The 22,569-nt window shown below is 50.9% G+C and overlaps 1 protein-coding gene across 4 annotated transcripts in view; it reads left to right on the top strand.

The window, feature by feature from the left end:
* Window positions 1–22,569, top strand: part of EEF2K (eukaryotic elongation factor 2 kinase) — a 68,461-nt gene that overhangs the window by 30,699 nt on the left and 15,193 nt on the right. For all 4 annotated transcript variants that reach the window (XM_044234044.1, XM_044234043.1, XM_044234041.1 and 1 more), the window contains exons 3-12: window positions 6,044–6,144; window positions 9,430–9,490; window positions 11,078–11,115; window positions 11,509–11,680; window positions 15,013–15,162; window positions 15,319–15,451; window positions 15,708–15,835; window positions 16,557–16,758; window positions 18,868–18,929; window positions 22,342–22,419. In XM_044234044.1, the coding sequence (XP_044089979.1) occupies window positions 6,044–6,144; window positions 9,430–9,490; window positions 11,078–11,115; window positions 11,509–11,680; window positions 15,013–15,162; window positions 15,319–15,451; window positions 15,708–15,835; window positions 16,557–16,758; window positions 18,868–18,929; window positions 22,342–22,419 (1,125 nt within the window). The remainder of the gene's footprint in view (window positions 1–6,043; window positions 6,145–9,429; window positions 9,491–11,077; window positions 11,116–11,508; window positions 11,681–15,012; window positions 15,163–15,318; window positions 15,452–15,707; window positions 15,836–16,556; window positions 16,759–18,867; window positions 18,930–22,341; window positions 22,420–22,569) is intronic.

Here is a 22,569-nt window from a genome sequence, read left to right as displayed (position 1 = left end):
TGGCTCCCTCCGCAGTGAACAACCAAGCAAGCAAGCCTGCTTCCCCCATTCTTCCCGCTGCTTTTCTGCATCCCTGGGTGTAGCCGGCAGGGGCGAGGCAGGCTGACCTACAGCTCCAGTTTCTTAGAGTCTCTGGAAAGGATTGTAGGAAAACCATTGTATGACATTCACTGGGAGAGTAACTGTTGATATCTCAGGAAGGACCTAGGCAGCCTCTGGATGCTTCCTCACGTAAGGTCAGAGGCCGTGATTGCTGTGTCGGTGTCGTAAGAACAGCGATGTGGGAGCAGCGCCAAGTCCGCGGTAACATCCCGCGTGCCAGAGAAATTGCAAACACGTTACCTGCATATCCGGCTTCGGGCTGGCGTATTCCAGGAAACCGGTTGTTATTATTATTATATATTATGTATTTATGTATTTAAAGATTTTCCTTATTTATTTGAGAGTAGAGAGGTCAGCAGGAGAAGCAGACTCCCCACCGAGCAAGGAGCCCGATGTGGGACTCAATCCCAGGACGCCAGGATCATGACCTGAGCCGAAGGCAGTTGCTTAACTGAGCCACCCAGGCGCCCTTGTATTTATTTTTATTTTGTACTCTTCTTTGAGGAACCAAAGATGTTTCCACTCTCCAGGCAAGGTTATATTTTCCTTTTTAGGAACCGCCCCCCCCCGCCCCCCCCATTCTGGGCAAGATAGTGTGCACCAACAACTGAGTTTGGATCTTTATTTTAGTTTGTCTTAGTTTTTGAAAAAGATTTTATTTATTTATTAGAGAGAGCATGAGCGGGGCAGAGGGCGAGGGAGAACCAGACTGTCTGCTGAGCGCAGAGCCCGAGGGCCTCGATCCCAGGACCCTGCGATGGTGACCTGAGCCAAAGGCACTTAATGAACTGAGCCACCCAGGCACCCCTATTTTATTTTATATATTTTTATTTTATTTTATTTATTTATTTTTTAAATATTTTATTTATTTATTTGGCAGACAGAGATCACAAGTAGGCAGAGAGGCAGGGAGAGAGAGAGGAGGAAGCAGGCTCCCTGCCGAGCGGAGAGCCCAATGTGGGGCTCGATCCCAGGACTCTGGGACCATGACCAGAGCTGAAGGCACAGGCTTTAACCTACTGAGCCACCCAGGCACTCCTAGCCATTCGGTGTCTTGAACACACCTCACTTTGATCTTTTTTTTTTAAAGATGTTATTTATTTATTTGAGAGAGAAGGAAAGGGAATGCACATTACTTGGGGAAGGGCCAAAGCCACCCAGGTACCCCACACCTTGATTTTAGCCAAAAGGCCGAGAAGCGATACACCTTGATTTTTTTTTTTAAGATTTTATTTATTTATTTGACAGAGAGATCACAAGTAGGCAGAGAGCAGGCAGAGAGAGAAGAAGGGAAGCAGGCTCCCTGCCGAGCAGAGAGCCCGATGCGGGCCTTGATCCCAGGACCCTGGGGTCATGACCTGAGCTGAAGGCAGAGGCTTAAGCCACTGAGCCACCCAGGCGCCCCCACCTTGATCTTTTTAATGATTCCGTTCTACTATACCAAGTATGTAGAATCTTCTCCCTGGGCACAAGCAGGTTTTCAGCAGTGCCCGAGCGTTCTCTAGCATCGTAAGCGCAGGCCCATCCTTGGCTGCTCACCTGTGCACATCTGGGTAGGTGACCAGGGTGGCTACGTCACGAGGCAGTGAAAGCCCTACCAGATGGCTGTCAGGTGACAGTACCTGCTTCCCCCACTCTCGGGGTCTGAGAGGACCCACTTCTCCAGCCTCCATAAACACCTGTTTTTCTTAACCCGATGGGTAAAACAGTACACCGGGGGTCCACAGCTTATTTTGGCGCTGTCAACTGTAAAGAGCATTGTAAATGTCAGCGAGCTGCTCTTTCTTTGGGGGAGAAACGTGTCTAGCCCAGGTGGGGGGGGCAGGAAAAACATTTGGCCACTGTTAGTTAAAATGTCCTTTGTAAACAAGGAAACGGAGGATCGCACAATTAGTCAGCCCAGGGTGGGAACCAGAGTCGAGGGAACAAATCTTCGTCCAGGACTTTTTATGTTGTGCCTTAAAAGAAGCGCTGGTGGCATTAAACCCACCCGTGCCAACAAGGCGTGCCGTGATTCTTCTCTGGGTTTGGCAAAAAGTAATTTTGATCCTGTGGAATAACACGCCCTCAAATTCTGAAATATTTTTTCCTTGTTTTTTTTTTTTTTTTCCCCATTTGGAGCGACAGCCTCCAGCCAGGAGGTAATTTCCTCACTGAATGGGGAGAGTTGGGGAGTGTTTGAGTCACTGGTTGAGAGAGTACAGTGGGAAGGGGGAGAGCCTCGTGTCCCAGGCAGGGCATAGAGCACCAGGACGGATGGACGGACGGACAGATGGACGGACCCTCAGGCTCAGCACACTGCAACTTCCTTGATAGGCTGGGATCAGACCGGCTGCCGTTCACAGTAGCTAGAATAGGAAAAGAGAGAGTGGTACCCTTTTTTTTTTTTTTTTTTAAGTGCAGAGGTTCAGGATCTGTTTTAGTTCTAAACGTGTCTGCGGCACGGTTATTTATAACAGGGAAAAATCAGTGACAAGCTCAAAGTCTAACAGCGGAGAACCACAGGGGAGCGGAGATGTCAGTAGTGACTTAGCTCTTCCAGCTAACTTGCAAGTCCGTGATGTCATGTTTGTGTTGAAAAAATGTAAGGGGGGGCGCCGGGGTGGCTCAGTGGGTTAAGCCGCTGCCTTCGGCTCAGGTCATGATCTCAGGGTCCTGGGATCGAGTCCCACATCGGGCTCTCTGCTCGGCGGGGAGCCTGCTTCCTCCTCTCTCTCCGCCTGCCTCTCTGCCTATTTGTGATCTCTGTCAAATAAATAAATAAAATCTTTAAAAAAAAAAAAAAAAAAGTAAGGGATGGGGGTGCCTGAGTGGCTCAGCCGGTTGAGTGTCGGACTCTTGGCTTTGGCTCAGGTCATGATCTCTTGGGTCGTGGGATCCAGCCCCCTGTGGGGACTGCGCTCAGCGGAGAGTCTGCTTGAAGATTCTCACCCTCTACCCCTCCCCCCATTTGTGCATGTGAGCTGGCTTGCTCTCTCGCTCGCTCTCAAAGAAATCTTTAAAAAAAAGTAAAATAAATATTTAAGTGATGTGTTCTCTGCCTCTTGGGGTGTTATTTAGGAGAAATTTTTTGGAGGAGAACTCCCAATTTGTCCATTTTAAATGTGACCCAGCAGTTACACTTCCGAGAAAAATGTCCTACCAGGATTTTGCACAGTTGGCATAAGGATTTTACATAGGACGGTGTTCACTTCAGGGACGCCTGCGCTGGGGATTATTGGAGAGAATCCCAGTATCTATCAGCCAAGGTTAGAGAAATGCCTGAAGGTACATTTATATAATTGTGTGTCTCACAACTGCAGAAGGAAAGTGGGGACGGCCCAGCCTGCCTATATGTACGACACGGAAGGACATCCAAGGCCCTATGTTAGGAGGAGAAAAGTAAGGAGCAGAGCAGAATTCGAGGGCTCTGGTCCGATGCTGTGTTCCTGCGTGTTAGCAAATGCAGAGGAACAAACTTAGAATCTATGTCGGCCGTCAGCTGTGGTTTTCAGAGCACTGGGTCACAAAGTACTTTCACTTTCTACTTTGCATTCTGTAGTGTGTGTGGTTTTTTACAGTAAGCAGATCACACATTTGGAAGCAGGAAAGTAAGATCACTGTATATAAAGTACCAATTCCCATGGGCCCACTCTCCTGAAAGGCTGTAAACTATTTTTTTTTAAATTAATTTATTTATTTGACAGAGAGAGATCACAAGTAGGCAGAGAGGCAGGCAGAGAGAGAGGAGGAAGTAGGCTCCCCACCAAGCAGAGAGCCTGATACAGGACTCAATCCCAAGACCCTGGGATCCCGACCCAAGCCGAAGGCAGAGGCTTTAACCCACTGAACCACCCAGGCGCCCTGTAAACTGTATTTACAGTGTGATTCCAGTTGTACGAAAGACGTACCAGAAGGATCTGCAAAAGAACAAGCCCAAAGCATCGGGCAGTCATTGCTCTGGGTGGATGACGTGTGGTGGGTTTGAATGTTTTCTTCTCTCTTTCCTGAGTGTTTTCATTAAGCATGAATTTGCTTTCAAATCGGAAGAAAGAAATTCTGGGCTTTGTTTTTGGACTTTGCGGAGATTGGAATCCCAAGCCCTCATGAGGAAGCCCTAGCCCGTGGGAAACTTGCGTGTGCGCGTGTTTCTTGGAAAGCTCGGTTGCTCTGCCTTCTCTTCTCATGGGCAGGATCCCAACCGGGAGGCCGAGGCTCAGGCCGGCCGCACACTTGGGGTGCTGTCCTGTCTCGGCCTGAGCCCGTGGGAAGCTGAGCTCCCACAGGGCTAGTCCTGATCGCTGAGGGATCCCAGTGGCAGGTGAGGAGGTCAGGAACTGCTGTGGGTCTGCTACCCCCAGTGTTCAGCCCCCTCCCCATCGTGGCGCAGGCTCTGGCCAGGAAAGGAGTTTTGACCTCACTGATCCTGCAGGGGAAAGAGCAGGAAGAGACGGTGACCCAGTGTGGGTGCTGGAGTGTAGGGAGGGGACAGGGAAGGGTTCTACCTTGGGGATTATAAAAGCAATAAAATGAGCTTTTTTTTTTTTTTTTTTTAAGATTTTATTTATTTATTTGAGAGAGAGACAGTGAGAGAGAGCATGAGCAAGGAGAAGGTCAGAGGGAGAAGTAGGCTCCCCATGGAGCTGGGAGCCCGATGCGGGACTCGATCCCAGGACCTGAGCTGAAGATAGTCGTCCAACCAACTGAGCCACCCAGGCGTCCCTAAAATGAGCTTTTTAAAACAAGAAACAGGGTTGGGAGGTGATATTGTTGAGAATCAGCCTTGTCTCCATAATGTACCTTGCTCATCTTTCCTAGTGAATACCCAGAAACTCTGGTTCTCAAAGGTTTTAAAAATTTAGGGGGCTATTTTGGGTTCCCACAATGGTGTAGGGCACTAAGGCATTGAGAAGGTGGAGGGCATGGATGCTAAAAGCCTGAAATGGGCAAGGCAGTCCTGCACAAGGAATATTCCTGTGACCCCAGGACCTTGGAATGTCTCATGGGAATCTGTTCCTAATCATCTGAGCCCAGAACTTAGGGCTCTGTTAATGTAAAGGCAACATATCTTTGGCATGGTTAGAGATATTCTGAGTTTAGGAAGATGGTGTTGTCTACAATTTTCATTTAGGGCGATGAAAGTGATTTATACAGTATTTCTAAAAAGGTGACGTTGGCTCTGAGAGGGTCCAGAGTTCCCACCCAGAGTAAGCACAGTTGTTTGAAAGGGCTCTGTAGCATTTCCAGTGGGTATAATCAAAGTGTATTTAATCAGTCCCCACAGATGGGCATTGGGTTGAATTCAGTTTTGTACGTGTATGTTTGCGGACTCGTGTATTTCTCTAGGACACGTTTCTAGATGTAGAACTGCTGGGTCAGAATACAGGAATTCACATTTTTGATCTCCGTATATTGCCAGGTTGCCTTTGGAGGCAGTTGAGACCCACTGACCGTATGCGAGGGCACCTGTTTCCCCATATCCCGGCCAGCACTGGTTATGAAAGGTCATTAAAGTGTTTTCCAGGCTGGGGGCGCCCAGGTGGCTCAGTCTGTTAAGCGTCCAACTCTTGATTTCAGCTTGGGTCATGATCTCAGGTTCCTGGGATGGAGCCCGGATTTGGGCTCCCCAATGAGGGGCGGGAGTCGGCTCGAGATTTCCTCCCCGCCCCCATCCTAACCCCCAACTTGCACATGTACTCATGCTCTTTCTCTCTCTAAATAAATCTTTAAAATGTGCTTCCCTACGTGTATTATGTTTCTTTGGTTTCATAGTTCAGATATGTCTCTTCTGCCCAGGGTCTGTTGGGAGCTCTATTCCTGGAAGGATCACGGATGGGAGTATTATTTCTCTCTCACTTACATAGTCTGCTGGGAATAGAGCTGGGAAATCACGGGGGAGAAGGAGGCTGGAGCAGCCCTGCCCCACAGCCCCTGCTCTAACATTTCCCTCTGTGTTTTGCAGGAAGCTTGGAAGCATGCAATCGAGAAGGCCAAACACATGCCCGACCCCTGGGCCGAGTTCCACCTGGAGGATATTGCCACGGAATGTGCCACGCGTCACAGGTCGGCAGCTTGTCCAGGGCTGCCGTATGGCCCCAGGTCTTGAGGAGTCCTTGGGGGTCTGGGTCCTGCCTCTGCTCAGAATCACTGAGGCCTAAGTACCTTCGGAGGCCAAGGAGAAGGGAATAATAATAGCATCCGCCCACATTTGAGCATTTCTGCATGCTTTGGGCATGCATCCTTTACTCCTTGGTGTGGTTGGTCCTCTAATGGACGAGGTTGTCAGGCAGGGCCAAGCCATGCTGCAGTAACAAGTAACTCCACCGGCTCAGTGAGGGGGTGCTATGCTTTTCCCTCGAGTGAAGTTGGCTGAGAGCCCAGGGACCATTGGGGGCCGCTCGGGGACCCCAGCGTCTCCCATCTGGTGGTTCCACGGTCTCTCCACATGGCCCCTGGTTGCCACTGAAGGGAGAGTGGATGCGTGTAGATAGCACGTGAGCTCTTTGATGCCTTGGCCTCGGGAAGATTCACAAAATGGAGCTGTGAACGTCTAGATTTCCTATTAGAAAAGGTAGAGGGAGAGGAGTTATGTGAGGGGGTTTCCAGAAGAAAGAAAATAGCAAAAACTACAGAGTGCTGCCACCTAGGATAACCGTGATGACAGTAGCTCCCAAGTGTTGGGTCTGTGGGGCAGGCACTGTTTGAAGCCCTCGTGTGTGTGTATTCGTTAAAAAAAGCCTGAAGTAGGAACCATGGCAAGTATTTGGGGCCACTCTTGAGAATCTGATGAGGGTCATCCTCATCAGAAAGCTGCACACGTATGTCTGATTTTGTGCATAATATTAGAGGGCTCTTGGACCTGTCCTGGAGTCCACCCGCCGTCCTGTGACCTCTGTAGAGCCCTCCAGTCTGAGAGTCCTCTAAGCCAACACCCTGAGGTCCCATAATTGCCCCAGGGAGATAGAGGTTTGCCCAGGGTTACCTGGGTAGTTAATAAGCGAACCTTCTTCTTCTTCTTTTTTTTTTTTTTTTTAAGATTTTATTTATTTATTTGACAGACAGAGATGACAGGTAGGCAGAGAGGCAGGCAGAGAGAGAGGAAGGGAAGCAGGCTCCCTGCTGAGCAGAGAGCCCGATGCAGGGCTCAATCCCAGGACCCTGAGATCATGACCTGAGCCAAAGGCAGAAGCTTTAACCCACTGAGCCACCCAGGTGCCCCCATAAGCTAACCTTCTGACTCTCAGCTCAGGGTCTTTCCATTAGAACTCTGTTTCAAACGCAAGTGACAGAAACCTAGTTCACAGTGTTCAGCATAGAAGGGAATGTTTCGGCTCACATGTGGACTTCAGGTATGACTGGTTCCAGATGCTCGAGGACACTTGAGGCTTTGACCTCAGATAGACTCTCTTGTATCAGTGGCATCAATGCCCCCAAGAGCCCCATTTCATTTCACCCAATAGAAGAGGATCTTTTCTTTCTCCAGTAGTTTTAAATAGAAGTTCCATAATGGAATGTCATGGGTCTGGCTTCGGTTATATGCCCCTCTCTGATCCAGTCATGTGCCAGGGAGCTTGTTCTCACTGGCAACGTCTGGATCTTCTACTGCAAGCCAGAAGGTGCTGGGGATCCGTTCTGCCCAGTCCACATACGCTGAGAGTGGAGGATGGTGGTCCCCTAACGGAAATTGGGACTGAAAGGAGATGGCTCAGAGCCTGGCATGCACCCCCTCCCCACCACCAGAAACCCACCTCCTAGCAGGCCCTGGGGACTGTGCTGGCAGCTAAGGTCAGCATTGTGGGGGCTCCAGCAGGGCAGGGTGTGGACTCTGTTCCTCCCCAACTGTAAGGCCAGCATGGTGACTGGTTGGTCACTAGGCAACCCAGGGAGTCCCCTGGAAAAGCAGATCCCCAGTGCTGAGCCGGCTCTGTGTGTCCTGGAGCTCTGTGGGTGCAGGGACCGAGCCAGACTGTTTCCCAGCTGAAGCGGCTGCTGGCAGAGGGAGCTCAGGCTTCGATGGCTAGAATCTCCAGAAAATTTCTAAACTGGAACGCTTCCTTGTTGGTTTCTGGTGGTGCTGGCTGCCCCTTTGTTGGGACAGATTTCCTGTTCACATGGATGGTACACAGGCTGGCTCGGAGCAAGGCTATGGTTGCAACCGACCGGGGTCTGCATCCTGGGCCCTCGGGCAAGTGACTCACCTCTCTGAGCCGCAGTTTCCCCACCTGGAAAGCGGGCACCATAATTGTGCCAATCTAACAGAGCCGCTGCGAGGGTTAATTGAAGAGATCTGATTAAACACCCTGCTCTTGAACTTGGAGCAACTCTGACCTGTATGGGGTCAGTGGTTCTGAAGGACAAATAAGATCCGTCTGATACCCCATATCTCCCTCGTCCCTCAACTTCTGGGTGCCTCTCAGCCTTCAGTCTTGTTTGGAGGTGAGGGTAGACTTTTCCTTTACCTTCATCTCTATGGAGTAATAATCATCATCATCATTGCCATTATTTATTGAATAGAAGACATGGGTTCATTGGAGGCAACTTGCGGCTCTGGCCACCATCCCTGCCCCCGGCCTGGGAGAGGTTACCTGCCAGGCCTCTGCTTGTCTTTCCCTGTAGAGCTTCCAGGCTCTGAGAAGCCTGTTCTCACGGAGCTGGGAGTGGTCTGGAGTCCATCCCGCCGAGGGGTGGGCCAGGGAGGCCTCTGCTAGCGCTGAGAACACCTCAGCCCTGGGGGAGGTTTGAGAATTTAGGGATTTACTGAGCTGAGGTGCTCTCTCTACCAGGCAAATCTATTTGAGGCTCAGCCAGGCCTAGAACCAGATTTACTCTGTGGAGATTCCTGAGAAAGAAGAGATGGTAATGTTCTGGAACCTTCCCTGTCTTATTCTGCCTTGGGTGTCCTCCAGCAGCCCCTTCCTCAGCTGGACTCAGGGACAGGACCTCCCCTACCTGTTCCTGCACTAGGACACAAGCCCAGCTACCCGTCCTGGGCCTCACCCAGGTGCCCAGCAAGAGAGCGGGCACTGCCGCCTCCTGTCCTGGGACATTCCATTTTTTGTGTAGGCTGGTTAAAATAAGGATATTGATGTATTCAGTTGTTCATCCAACTTGGGTGTATTAAGCTTCCACAGGCACCGGGCCCTGCAGTGAAGAAGACAGACACAGGCCTGGCTTTGTGGAGTCCCCAAGGCGGGGGGCCAGATGGGGGAGCAAACCCACACACAGCACAAGTGTTGGGCAACACACTGGAGAGGAAAGGCCAGTGTGGGGGGCTTGGGAGGGGAGGGAGCGTGTCCACAGACTCACCCCCGGCGGTCGGCTGTACCCTGGGCTGGCTTCTCTCTGCAGGTACAATGCTGTCACCGGCGAGTGGCTAGAAGATGAGGTTCTGATCAAGATGGCGTCTCAGGTGAGTCTGCCCCAGCCCCGTGTGGGCAGGGCTGAGTGCGGATTCCTCTTGAGCAGACTTCTGTCCCTGCTCCCTCCCTTTCACACTCACGTGACTAACTTTGGGGCATTCTTTCTATTACTGTGTATTTATTTTCTTTTTATAACGGTTTTATAACTTATTTTTATAGCAGTTTTTTTTAAATAACTTTTTATAACTGTTTTATTGAGATGTAATTCACACACTGTACAGCGTAGCTGTTTAAAGTATACGGGTTCGGTGGGTTTGGTGTAGTCACAGAGATGTGCCTCCATCACCACAACCAGTTCCAGGACGTTTCATCATCTGCGGAAGAAACCCTGTATTTACCACTGGCAGCCAGCCTCCAATCCCCTCGTCTCCCCCAGCCCTAGACAACTGCTAATCTACCCCTGTCTCTGTACGCTTACCTATACTGGCCTTTTTTTTTTTGTTGTTTTTTAAAGATTTTATTTATTTATTTGACAGAGAGAAATCACAAGTAGGCAGAGAGGCAGGCAGAGAGAGAGAGGGGGGAAACAGGCTCCCTGCTGAGCAGAGAGCCCGATGCGGGACTCGATCCCAGGACTCTGAGATCATGACCTGAGCGGAAGGCAGCGGCTTAACCCACTGAGCCACCCAGGCGCCCCTATACTGGCCTTTTTATTTTTATTTTTTTTTAAGATTTCATTTATTATTTGAAACAGAGAGATCACAAGTAGGCAGAGAGGCAGGCAGAGAGAGAGAGGAGGAAGCAGGCTCCCCACTGAGCAGAGAGCCCGATGCAGGGCTCGATCCCAGGACCCTGGGATCATGACCTGAGCCGAAGGCAGAGGTCTTACCCCACTAAGCCACATAGGTTCCCTGTATGTATGCTTTTGAGTATGGCTTCTTCTGCTCAGCATTTTATCTGTGACGAGTTCATACTTGTTTTTGCTAGACCCATCATTTATAGAACAATACAGAATAATAGAACGACAGGGTATACTCACTCTGGTTGCTATATGATGTTCCGAATGAGTAGACCTGATTATTTATCCGTTATACTCTAGATAGACATGTAGGCTATTTCCACTACTTTTCTTTTCTTTTTAAGATCTTACTAATTGGAGAGAGAGGGGAGGGGAGGGACAGTGGGAGAGGGACAAGCAGACTCTGCTGAGTACAGAGCCGCACGTGAGGCTCGATCCCACAACCCTGAGACCATGACCTGAGCTGAAATCAAGAGTTGGATGCTTAGCTCCCCTCCACCCTTTTTCTGTTCTAGGGAACAGGAAAGCAGGGCTACAAAAACATTCTTTGATATGCAAGGTTATCCCCATAACATCTTCACCCCGTGAGTGTTCTTCCCCTCCCCCTCAGCCAGGGTTGGGGAGCAGATGGTCTTGTCATCCCCCCGAAACCTCCAGCCTAGAAGTTTGGTCAGGCTTTAGCGCCAGGGTAATGGAGGGAGGGTTCAGGAATTTTAGGATTGAGATGAGGTCCAGGTACCCATTTGGTGGGTGATGTCCGAGGGGAGAATCTCTTCCTGACTCAGGACTCATTCTGGTGGGACATGGGGCCTGATATCGCTCGTGTGGTATCTTTCAGCCCTTCGGCCGTGGAGCGATGCGGGAGTGCTTCAGAACGTAAGTGACTCGGCCTGGCTCTCGGGGGACCTGCCCGGACTCCTTCATGCTCTTAAGAGTGGGGGCCTTGGAGCATTTCTGGCCGAGAAACCGAGACAGCAGCCTCTCCTTGTAGGCTGAGTGTCTCTCTATCTGGTGTCCGTCGGACCACACGTTTGCCCTGCTGTGGAGGGAGCCCCCTCCAGGGGGGGGCACTCAGGGAGAACTTGGAGTATCCCACTAAATTCCACTTTGATGTTTGGAGGCCACAAGATGTGGGTTAAGAGACCTTTAACAACGTCCCTTCAGCCTCTTCCCAGCCCTTTGAAGGATGCAGTGGGTCAGGCTGGGTTCCTGGTGGACCCAAGTGCCCAGGCAGACCCTCTGCTGTCTCCCCCTCTCCCCTGCCCCCAGGAAGAAGCTCTCCAACTTCCTGCACACTCAGCAGTGGAAGGGGGCCTCCAACTACGTGGCAAAGCGCTACATCGAGTCTGTGGACAGGGACGTGTACTTTGAGGATGTGCGTCTACAGATGGAGGCCAAGCTCTGGGGAGAGGAGTATAATCGGCACAAGCCCCCCAAACAGGTATGTGGCGCCCCTCCCTGTCACCTTCCCACACAAGGCGGCCAGGGATGGAGACTGGAGACAAGTTAACCGTGATGCCAGTCATGGTTCCCTTCACGGTCTTAACAGAAGCCAGTAACAGCCAACATCTGTTGAGCACGATTCACTATATGCAGTCAGTTATTCCTAAAAACAGAGAACTCTGAGGTTGTTTGAGGTTAGGATGTTTTGATCCCATTTTTTTTGCAGATGTTAGCAACCTCAAATGGGCTTCATGCTAAAAGGGAATTTATTACCTCATGTAACAGAGGGCTGGCTACAGGTAAGGCTGGATCCAGGACCAGACAGGATGTTGAGAATCTCCCCCCTCACCCCCATCTCTAGCCTTGGTGTTCTTCTGTAGGCCATGAGCAGCTGCGGGCTCACTTCCTGTCTTCTCAGAAACCTTGGTGCCAGGACAATACCTGTTTTCCCAGAAGTTCCAGTGGAAGTCTGAGAACTGGGTTTCTTTGCCTCCGATTAGGTCAGGTGCCTGTTGCTGAGCCAGTCACAATAGCCAGGGGAGGGGATATGCAGATCGGGCAGGCCTGAGCCATATGCTCCCCCTTAGAGGCAGCAGTGTGGGCCATTCCCCCAGACTATGCACACTGAGATGGGTGGCTCCCAAGAAAAAGCAGAAGGAGGGGAGAAGGGACAGTGTGTCTGCCCCTGGGGAGCCCCAGGCCCAAAGGGGTTAAGTGACCTGCCCCAACAGGCAGGAAGGAGCCAGGACTCAAAGCCAGGTGTTTCAGGCCCTGCCCAGTTGGCTTCTGCAGCTGAGCCCCCAGGTTGTTTAGTGAACCTGGGCAAAGCAGAGTTTCCTGTTGCCTGTGGGCATTTGGGAAACAGCACTCTGTGTCTCTGCCCTGCCCAGATTCATAGCTCAGCTTTCCCACAGTTTGAGCACCTGCGAGATAACATACTACTATCTCCTGGGCCCCTTGGGGGAGCCACACTTAACAAGAAGTCAGCAGAATTCATTGAGCGCCTCCTGTTTGCATGACTCTTGATTAAGTGCCTTTGGGGTAGACCCAAGAATCCACAGTCCCCACCCATGGGGTCTGTGACCACCTCAGTAATTTGCTACATGCCATCCTGGCCTCCTTTCTCTTCCTCCCTAAGCTTGTTCCTGCCTCAGGACCTTTGCTCTGGCTGTGCCATCCCTGTCATCGTTTCTTGCCCTCCCCAACCCCAGCTCCATCCCTGCATGATGAGTTCCTTCTCACAGTTCAGGTCTCAGCTCATGTGTCACCTGCTCAGCAAGTCCGCCCCAGGCCATCCTAAATGAAGTAGCCTTTCCTCTCCTGTCCTGTCAGTTCATTCTGTCTGTTCTAGTTCCTCTTGCTTGGAGCAGTTGGCACTCTCTGGAAGAGTCTTGTCCCTGCAGTTAATATTGCGTCTCTCCCCCAGGGGCAGGGGATTCATGCCTTGTTCACTCTGTCTCACAGTGCCTAGGTGCTCAGTTAATAATGTGGTTGGTTGGAATCGAGGAAAGGAAAGGAGCAGAGCTTTTTGAGGGGGGAGCCGGCCACCCCTTGTTAACTGCTTCCTGGCCAGTACGTGGCCTCACCATAGACTTCCTCATAAGAATAGAGTCAGTATTTGGGCTGAGGACCTCCGAGAACCAGCTGCTCCTTTCTCTTAGGCTGTTTCTTGGAACTGAGGCCACATTTGGGGCAGTTCTCTGCTTGGGGCCTTGTCGACCTCTGCAGCTGTCATCGGCCTAGTGACCCAGCCAGACAGTTCCTTGGATGGTTGCTTCCTTGGGAAACCCAGACCTGGGTCCTTCCGCTGTGGGTGTCGTTGAGGGGGCTGGGGTGCCGTGGGTACGGTCTCTCGTCTTTCCAACCCCACTTTACAAACCACTCACAGGACTTACACATTTCCTTCTGCGTACCGATGCCAAGTGTTTGGTAAAAAAAAAAAAAAATTCAGCAAGGAATGTCTAAACTCCCGTAGCAGGGAGAGAGCCATCCTTGATGGTTGGATGTATACGGCTCTGTAGAGTCATGTCCACAATTAATACTCACGTTAGCACATGTTGATGGACTCCTGTATCCTCAGGTTTCATCCTCCCCCTAAGTGTGAGATCCTCATCCCACAGACGAGGAAACTGAGGCACAGTTAGTCCACATGCACGATATTAGTGTAAGCCGTGTGGGCCGAGCTTCGCACACAGACCCGTCAATGTGTGCCAACACAACATGGTTTTTTGGTTTTTTTTTTAAAGATTTTATTTATTTATTTGACAGAGAGAGATTACAAGTAGGCAGAGAGTCAGGCAGAGAGAGAGAGGAGGAAGCAGGCTCCCCGCCGAGCAGAGAGCCCCATGCGGGACTCGATCCCAGGATCCTGAGATCATGACCTGAGCCGAAGGCAGCGGCTCAACCCACTGAGCCACCCAGGCGCCCGAACACAACATGGTTTCTTTCTCTCTCATCTGACAGTTCTGCTTTGGTCGGGGGTTGGGTGGGGTTCAGGGTGGGCTGGTGCCAGCCGTCTCGAGTCCTCCAGAAGCACCCAGTTCCTTCTGTCTTCCTGCCCTGCCTTCCTCTGGCGTGTGGCCATGGACCACGTGGCTGGGTTGGCCCCACTGGCAGGTGTGCGCTCTACAGCCTTGGGGCGGCCGGAAGTGGGGGCTGTTGGAGTTCCGCCCTCGCTGCTGCTCACTTCCCATTGGCCAGGCTTGGTCACGTGGCTGCACCGAGCCACCAGGGAAGCTGCACAGTGTCCTTCCTACTGGATGGCTGTGTATCCTCTTAGCACTCCCATGGGAGTTGTCTAGAACCCCTCGGGGCTCCTCTAACAAAGTACCACGGACGGGGCAGCTTACAAACAACTGAAATTTATGCTTAGGAGGCTGAGAAGTCCAAAATCAAGGCACCAGCATGATCATGTTCTGGTGAGGTCCCTCGCCTGGTTCCTCCTTGCTGTGTCCTCATGTGGCGGAAGTGGCCAAGGAGCTCTGCCTGGTCCCTTATCCGGGCCCCAATCCCATTCATAAGGGCTCCTCCCTCAGGACCTAGGTCCTCCCAAAGACCCCACCTAATCCCGTCACTTTTGAGGGCCAGGAGGTCAACAACATAAGGACTCTGTGGAGACGCAGTTAGACCATCACAGGGGTTTTTATTCTCAAAAGGAAAGGGGAACGTGGATCCTGGGGATGGCTGGCAGCCGTAGCTGCGGAGAACGGGTAACTGAGGAGGCCAGGATGGGAGCCCGGGGAAGGCTAGCTTCCGCCGAGCCCTCTGCTCCAATCTGCTGTCAGAGGTGAGTACTGCTGGATCCTGCCTGACCTGCTCCCCTCCCACCAGGTGGACATCATGCAGATGTGCGTGGTGGAGCTGAGGGACAGACCCGGCAAGCCTCTCTTCCACCTGGAGCACTATATCGAGGGCAAGTACATCAAATACAACTCCAACTCGGGCTTCGTCCGCGATGACAACATGCGCCTGACACCACAGGTGAGGCCCCTGGACGGGGAGGGTCCCTGTGGGTGTGCGGTCTCAGCCCCAGAGGGTCCTCAAGCCTCATGGAGCGGTGGCTGACCTGCGTCCATGCAGACCACACCCTGGTCTGTTGCAGTCAGTCACCTTGCTCTTCTGTACCCCGCCCCCCAGGCCTTCAGCCACTTCACGTTTGAGCGTTCTGGGCATCAGCTGATTGTGGTAGACATCCAGGGTGTGGGTGACCTCTACACGGACCCGCAGATCCACACCGAGAAGGGCACTGACTTTGGAGATGGCAACCTAGGTAGGTGGGGAAAGGCCAGCTTGTTTCCATGGAGATCACACTCCCTCTGCCCCCTACAAATCTCCCAGCTCTTCATAGGCCCAGGGAGACTGGGCCTTGGCTTTTCCAAGATGGTGGGGATGGAAGATTGGGACGTCTCCTACCTGCCACTTCAGCGTGTTCCATGCCTGCCCTTGTCACAGTTAAGGTGCCTGGCACTGCCCTTCCCCTGTCACACAGCAAGGCCGTGCTCCAGACTTCCCTGCTCTGTCTGTAGGTGTCCGGGGGATGGCGCTCTTCTTCTACTCTCATGCCTGCAACCGGATTTGCAAGAGCATGGGCCTCGCTCCCTTTGACCTTTCGCCAAGAGAGAGGGACACCGTGAACCAGAACACCAAGCTGCTGGTGGGTGCCCCATGGGAACCTGCTCGGAGGGACCGGGCCCTTCCACTGCCAGGCCAGTAAGCCCTGCTTCTCCGTGATGGCAGCCCAGGCCCTGTGATGCTTACTTGAAGAGTTTCAGGGCCAGAAGGATCTCAGCCTCATCTGTGCCCCTCATCCTCCTAGATCAGTGCACAAAGCCCTTCCAAGTGTCCCCACTAACACAGTAACTGGGGTCTACATGATTGGACCTCTTCTGACCAGAGTGAGGAGAACAAGTGTGTAGAAAGAGTGAGAAAGGTGTGTGGTATGTGTATTTGTGTGGCATGTTGACAGATGGCTGGACTAGACTTGGACCTGAAACTTCGGGCACCTTGCTGGGTCCAGGATGTACCCACCTCCTCTGCCATTACCTTGATCAGATATGAGCGACTGTCAGCAAAGACCAGCTTGGGATTCTGGATATATGGTGGCACGTGTTCCCCAGTTCAGGGCTGTGGAGTACGGTCAGCACAGTGGGAATGCTGACTGGCTTTGCGCTCCTGTACCAGATGCCCCTTTTTAGAGCCCTTTGGTTTAACCCCCCATTGATTGTTTTAGATTTCCTGCCAGTCCCTAAACAGGTATGTATGGGAGCTGATGACTAAAAGGGCTTCAGGGTTCAAGCAGACAACACGCAACTGGAAGAGCCCTTCACTCGCCAAAGGGCTCCTGTGTGACACGGGTGTCCCTGTTAATTCAACAGCAATCGGCGAAGACCATCTTGAGGGGGACAGAGGAAAAGTGTGGGAGCCCCCGAATAAGGACCCTCTCTGGGAGTCGCCCCCCACTGCTCCTTCGCCTTTCAGAGAACTCTGGAGATGAGAACATGAGTGACGTGACTTTTGACTCTCTCCCTTCTTCCCCGTCTTCAGCCACACCACACAGCCAGAAACTGGACCACCTCCGTGAGTGATACTTTGATCCCTGGTCACTGTGCTTGGAGGGGACAGGCACCAGAATGGACATTGCTAAACTGGCTTTCACTTATGTTAGGAAATCAGATATGCTAACCAAAAAGGGTCCTGGCCCACGTGGTTTTATGAGTGAGTTCACTGAATACATTTTCAAGACACAAGTATAGATGGTATAGAAACAACCCTGATTTAAAAAAAAAAAAAAAAGAAACAACCCTGATTTTAGAAAACAAGGGAACATTTTTCAGTGTCTTTTATGAAACTAGCAAAACCTTTATACCAAAATTTAACAAAACAAAAACACAAAAAAAAATTTACATACCAAGCTCACTTATAAATAAATACATAGTATGGGGTACCTGGGTGGCTCAGTGGGTTAAAGCCTCTGCCTTTGGCTCTGGTCATGATCCCAGGGTCCTGGGATTGAGCCCCGCATCGGCTCTCTGCTCTGCGGGGAGCCTGCTTCCTCCTCTCTCTCTCTGCCTGCCTCTCTGCCTACTTGTGATCTCTCTCTCTCTCTCTCAAATAAATAAATAAATAAAATCTTTAAAAAATACATACATACATACATACACACACACAGAGTACAGAAGTTCTAAATAAGGTACGGACAAAGACTAGTAGTATCCTAAAAGAATACTTTCATAATCAGTAGGGTTTTTGTGGGCACCTGCAAAATTCCAATATTAAGAAATCGGTGAACATCATATGAATAGGTCAGAGGAGGAAAATGGAATCCTTGTTCCCGAAGTTGAAGTGCCAGTGGTTGCTGACAATGTGGATGTAAGATCTGCAGGAAAGAGGGGAGGCAAGGCTGACTCCAGGGTTTTGATCTGAAAAACATCAAGGGTGGTGTGGCCATTTGTGCAGCTGGGGGAGGCCACAGAGGAGCAGAAGAGTGAGATTTTAGGGTCAAATGTCAAGCCTTTTAGACACTTCCACTAGAAGACCTTAGGTATAGCTTGAGGCAGGAGTTTTAGGTTTATTTGTTTGTTTGTTTTAGGATTTTATTTATTTATTTGACAGAGATCTTGAGCAGACAGAGAGGCAGGCAGAGAGAGAGGGAAGCAGGCTCCCTGCTGAGCAGAGAGCCTGATGCAGGGCTCGATTCCAGGACCCTGAGATCATGACCTGAGCTGAAGGCAGAGCCTTAATCCACTGAGCCATCTAGGTGCCCCATTTTGAGGCAGGAGTTGACAGACTTCTTAAAAGACCAGAGAGTCAATCTTCTGGACTTTGTGGGACATAACGGTTTTTGCATGAGCAGTGTGAACGTGGCCATGGTACTCAAATGACTAGGTACGGCCTTGTTCCAAGGAAGACGCTGAATTTTCTATTTCGTGTAATTTTCACATATCTCAAGATACTATTCTTTTAAGTTTTTCAACCACTTTAAAATAGAAAAGCCATTCTTAACAACCACATAAAAAAAGGAGGCAAGCTGGATATGGCTGTGGAAGCTCAGGGTGGGAGAGAGAAACTGGGAATGACTGGGAAGGATGTGGTTGGTTTTTCAGCCTTACGAGGCTTCCCGGACCTGTAGGTACTCCTGGGGCCCCAAATACACACGTGGCTGTTGTACTTTCACACGTGCTCCTCAAAGGCCCGCCGTGGCCCAGGTTCATGTGCTCTAAGCACATTGCACAACGGTATTTGCATTATAGCTTTGAGGAGGCACAGGGGTTAAGCTGCCTGCTCAGGACCCCACAGCTAGCAAGTGGCAGACTCTGAGTAAGTTCGTTCTTTCTTTGAGAGAGCAGGGGGGAGGGGCAGAGGGAGAGTCCCAAGTAGATGGTGCTAAACGTGGAGCCTGATGAGGGGCTTGATCTCATGACCCTGAGATCACGACCTTATTTGAAACCCAAGTCAGTCGCTTAACGGATTGAGCCATCCAGGCACCCCAACTCTGAATAAGTTCTTGAGGAAGAGCTGTAGCCTCTAGGTGCTGACAACATTGTTTTCCCATTTTTGTATCTTCTTACAAAATTTTAAAATGAGAAAAGGCCTAGTGGCAGGTGCTTTCTGTTCTAGGCTGTAGTTGGTCTTTTAAGCAGTTCTGCTGGTAAAGCCCTTGTATGATCTGTTTTCTCTCTTGCCCAGACTGGCCTGTGTTCAGTGACCTTGACAACATGGCACCCCGAGACCATCTGGACAACCACCGGGTAGGTTGGAGAAGGCCCAAGGGAGCAGGGCTGAGAGGAATGGACTTCCTGCCAGTCAGGACCAAGGCTGAATCCTCAGATCCAGATCAGCCTAGGTTGGCCCCAGGCACTGCCTGTGGGCACAGAGGAATGCAGATCACTCTCAGCCTCCTGGCCAGGGCGGCCATGTCCTCTGAGAAAAGCTGGCTCCACCACAGTTTTCGGAGATGGTTAGAGAAAAGGGAATCCCAGTTAGCAACAGTGCAACCTCCTGGTAAATGGCGAGCGAGCTCAGCCCTGGGCTGGTCTGGCCACGTGCGTGTGGACAGCTGTCCTGGGAGAGGGAGCGGTCCTGCATTTCGGATGAGTAACTTACAGCACAGTCTGATGTGATGCTCTCAGGCTGGATAAACAGGACAGGTTTCCAGCAGCCTCGGGCTCATCCGAGGTAGGAAGCAGAAGGCATCCCATTTGCATTCACGCGAACCTATGTTACGGTGTTCAAAACTCGTAGGAATTGTAAAAATAGACTTTGCAGAGATGTCACCCTTGCACAGACCTCAGGTGCCCTTTAAGCTCCGCTCTGGGATTGCTCCAAAGGTTCAGGTTCACTCTTGGCTGTTTTTCAGAGCTTTTGAGGGAAGAAAAAAGTAAGAGTAGCCAACATTGTGGAATCATCACTATGGGCAGACCCTGTTCTAAGAACTTGATAGATACTCTCCTTTAAGCCCCAGCAACCTATGAGGTAGAATCATTTTTTATTCCCCCCCCTTTTTTTTAAGATTTTATTTATTTGATGGAGAGAGAACCCAAGCAGAGGGAGTGGGAGAGGGGGAAGCAGGTGCCTTGTTTAAGCAGGGAGCCCAGTGCAGGGCTTGATCCCAGGACTCTGGGATCAAGACCTGAGCCAAAGGCAGACGCTTAACCAACTGAGAACCCAGTCACCCCTTTCTGTTTCTTTAGTAGTAGATTTCATTCTAGACTTAGAATAAATTTTAGACGTTCAGAATAACTCATTCATTCCCATGGTTGAAAAGGTACAAAAGATTAGTAAAGTGAAAAGCCTGTCCCATCTGTCCCTTAGGCACCTGCTTTTTTTTTTTTTTTTTTTTTAAGGCCCTCCCTGCTCAGCAGGGAGCCTGACGTGGGGCTCCATCCTAGGACCCTGGGATCACTACCTGAACCAAAGGCAGAGGCTTTAACCCACTGAGCCACCCAGGCACCACACCGCCCCCCGCTTCTTGTCCCTGACCTCAGCAGCTACCAGGGCAATGCTGTCGTGATTGATCCCTGATTGAGAGATGAGGACCCTGAGGCACAGGAAGGTTCAGCCACTTGGTCCCAGTCACTCAGTGATGGAACCACGGTTCAAATCCAGGCCTCTGGCCTTGAACCCACGTTCTGTCCTGCTGCTGTCCTGTGCTGCTCTTCTCCTTCTTGGAGTGGATAGTATCCGCCCCCATCTCTCAGATGAGGAAACCGGTTCGGGAAGGCTGGCTGCCTTGCCCGGGGTCCCAGAACCCAGCTGTGAGCTCTCTGTTGCTCAGGGAGGGATTGAGTCCAAAGGGTGGGAGGAGAGGCCCTAGGTCGGGAGGAGCCGGCTCCCCGGAGCCCCTGGGTACAGCCTGCCCTCCGTTTTCAAAAGCAGGCTTGCACTCAGCACACCGAACACTTCCGTCACATGCTGTAAATTATATCTCAGTTTTAAAAATTGAGATACATTTTAAGAAAGAAACCAGAGTAGCCTTTTAGTTCACACAGAACAAAAGCCTTGAGGGGAGGTAGAGGAGAAGTCCGTGCTTCTAGAAACAAGGGCAGGGCCTCGTCAGGATATGCAGCTCCTCCGGGTGGCGGAATTCGTGGCTAGACCAGAGGCTGAGGAGAGGGACCCATTTATACCGGTCACACCAAACTTCTTTTATTTTTATTTATTTATTTATTTATTTTTAAAGATTTTATTTATTTATTTGACAGAGAGAGATCACAAGTGGGCAGAGAGAGAGGGGGAAGCAGGCTCCCCGCTGAGCCCGATGCGGGGCTCGATCCCAGGACTCTGAGATCATGACCTGAGCCAAAGGCAGAGGCTTAACCCACTGAGCCACCCAGGTGCCCCCCAGATTTCTTTTAAATATGTATTTATTTAAGGAAAAGAAAATGGCTTATCTATAGACAGATAGTAAGTATGAATTCACAAAAGTGGTTTTACCTGGAGCAGAAAGGGGATGGGGTAGGGAAGGACTCACAAGAGGTCGAGATTTTAGCAGTAATGGTTTTTGTTTTTAAATATTTTATTTATTTATTTAACAGAGAGAGGGGGGCAGAGATCACAAGTAGGCAGAGAGGCAGGCAGAGAGAGAGGGGGAAGCAGGATCCCCACTGAGCAGAGCAGAGAGCCGGATGCGGGGCTCGATCCCAGGACTCCGAGATCATGACCTGAGCCGAAGGCAGAGGCTTAACTCACTGAGCCAGCCAGGCGCCCCAGCAGTAATGTTTTAATTTCATTTAAAAATAAAAGATCCAAGGCACCTGCATGGCTCAGTCATTAAGCATCTGCCTTCGGCTCAGGTCATGACCCTAGTACCCTGGGATCGAGCCCAGCATCCGGCTCCCTGCTCAGCAGGAGGCCTGCTTCTCCCTCTCCCTCTGCCCCTGCTTGTGTTCCCTTTCTCGCTGTGTCTTTGTCAAATAAATAAATCTTAACCAAAAAAAAAAAAAAAAAAGATCTGAAGTAACTAAGGCCTCATGTTAGGAGCTGACAAAGCCAGGCGATGGGTGCACGGGGGCTCATTTTAGTATTCTCTGTTCTTAGTGGCATGTTTTAAATACTTCTTAGTAGAACAAAGAAGGAGACTTGAAAGTATGAGTGGGAGAGGGATGCAGGCGACATGCGGATATGGCCGGAATGCGACGCCTGTAGACAAATGACTGAAGTTTTATAGATTCTGAAATATCTAGAAGAATAAAAAACATGTCCCGGTTTGGGTAGAGGACTTCACTGTAGTAAATATTGTTCTCAGCGCTACGTTTGTGTCCGTGGGTTTTCTCGCATCCTCCAGCCTTTGTTTTTCTGCCTGTGAAATGGGTGAGCTGCTGTTAGCACTTGCTGTGACACATACTCGGTGGGTGGCCCCTCACTTCATCCCCATCCTTCGATGTAGGTGCCCCATGAATCCCATGGCTAAGGAAACAGGTGCCCCGTGCCAAGCTGGTGGGTCACAAAGCTCAGACTTGAGCCCAGGCGGTCTGGCCCCAGAGCCCAAGCTCTCTGCCGCTACTTTGTGCTGCTCCCTTGTCACCCACCCAGCGAGGGCAGAAGGAGGAGAGTGTTAACTGAGGTGATAGAACAAAGGAGAAAGAGCAAATGGCTGGGATGTCCAGAAGCCACCACCACTCAGAGGACCACTGAGACCCTAGAATCATCTTCTCTCCATAGGACTCTGAAAACAGTGGAGACAGTGGCTACCCCAGTGAGAAGAGGGGTGAACTGGATGATCCAGAGCCCCGCGAACATGTAAGGAACCCCCAAGGAAATGAGACCTGAGCCCCACTGTCCAGGAGAATGGAAAAGTGGGGGATGGGGACGTGAGTGGTCTTCAGAACATAAATGGATACACGAGATCATTTCAGATCCAAATAAATGCAGGGCAGAAGATAAAACAGG

The sequence above is a fragment of the Neovison vison genome, chromosome 14 (genome assembly GCF_020171115.1).
Source record: "Neovison vison isolate M4711 chromosome 14, ASM_NN_V1, whole genome shotgun sequence".
NCBI classification, from domain to species: domain Eukaryota; kingdom Metazoa; phylum Chordata; class Mammalia; order Carnivora; family Mustelidae; genus Neogale; species Neogale vison.
Note: the sequence above shows the minus strand (reverse complement) of the source record. Positions and strands in the feature narration are given on the sequence as shown.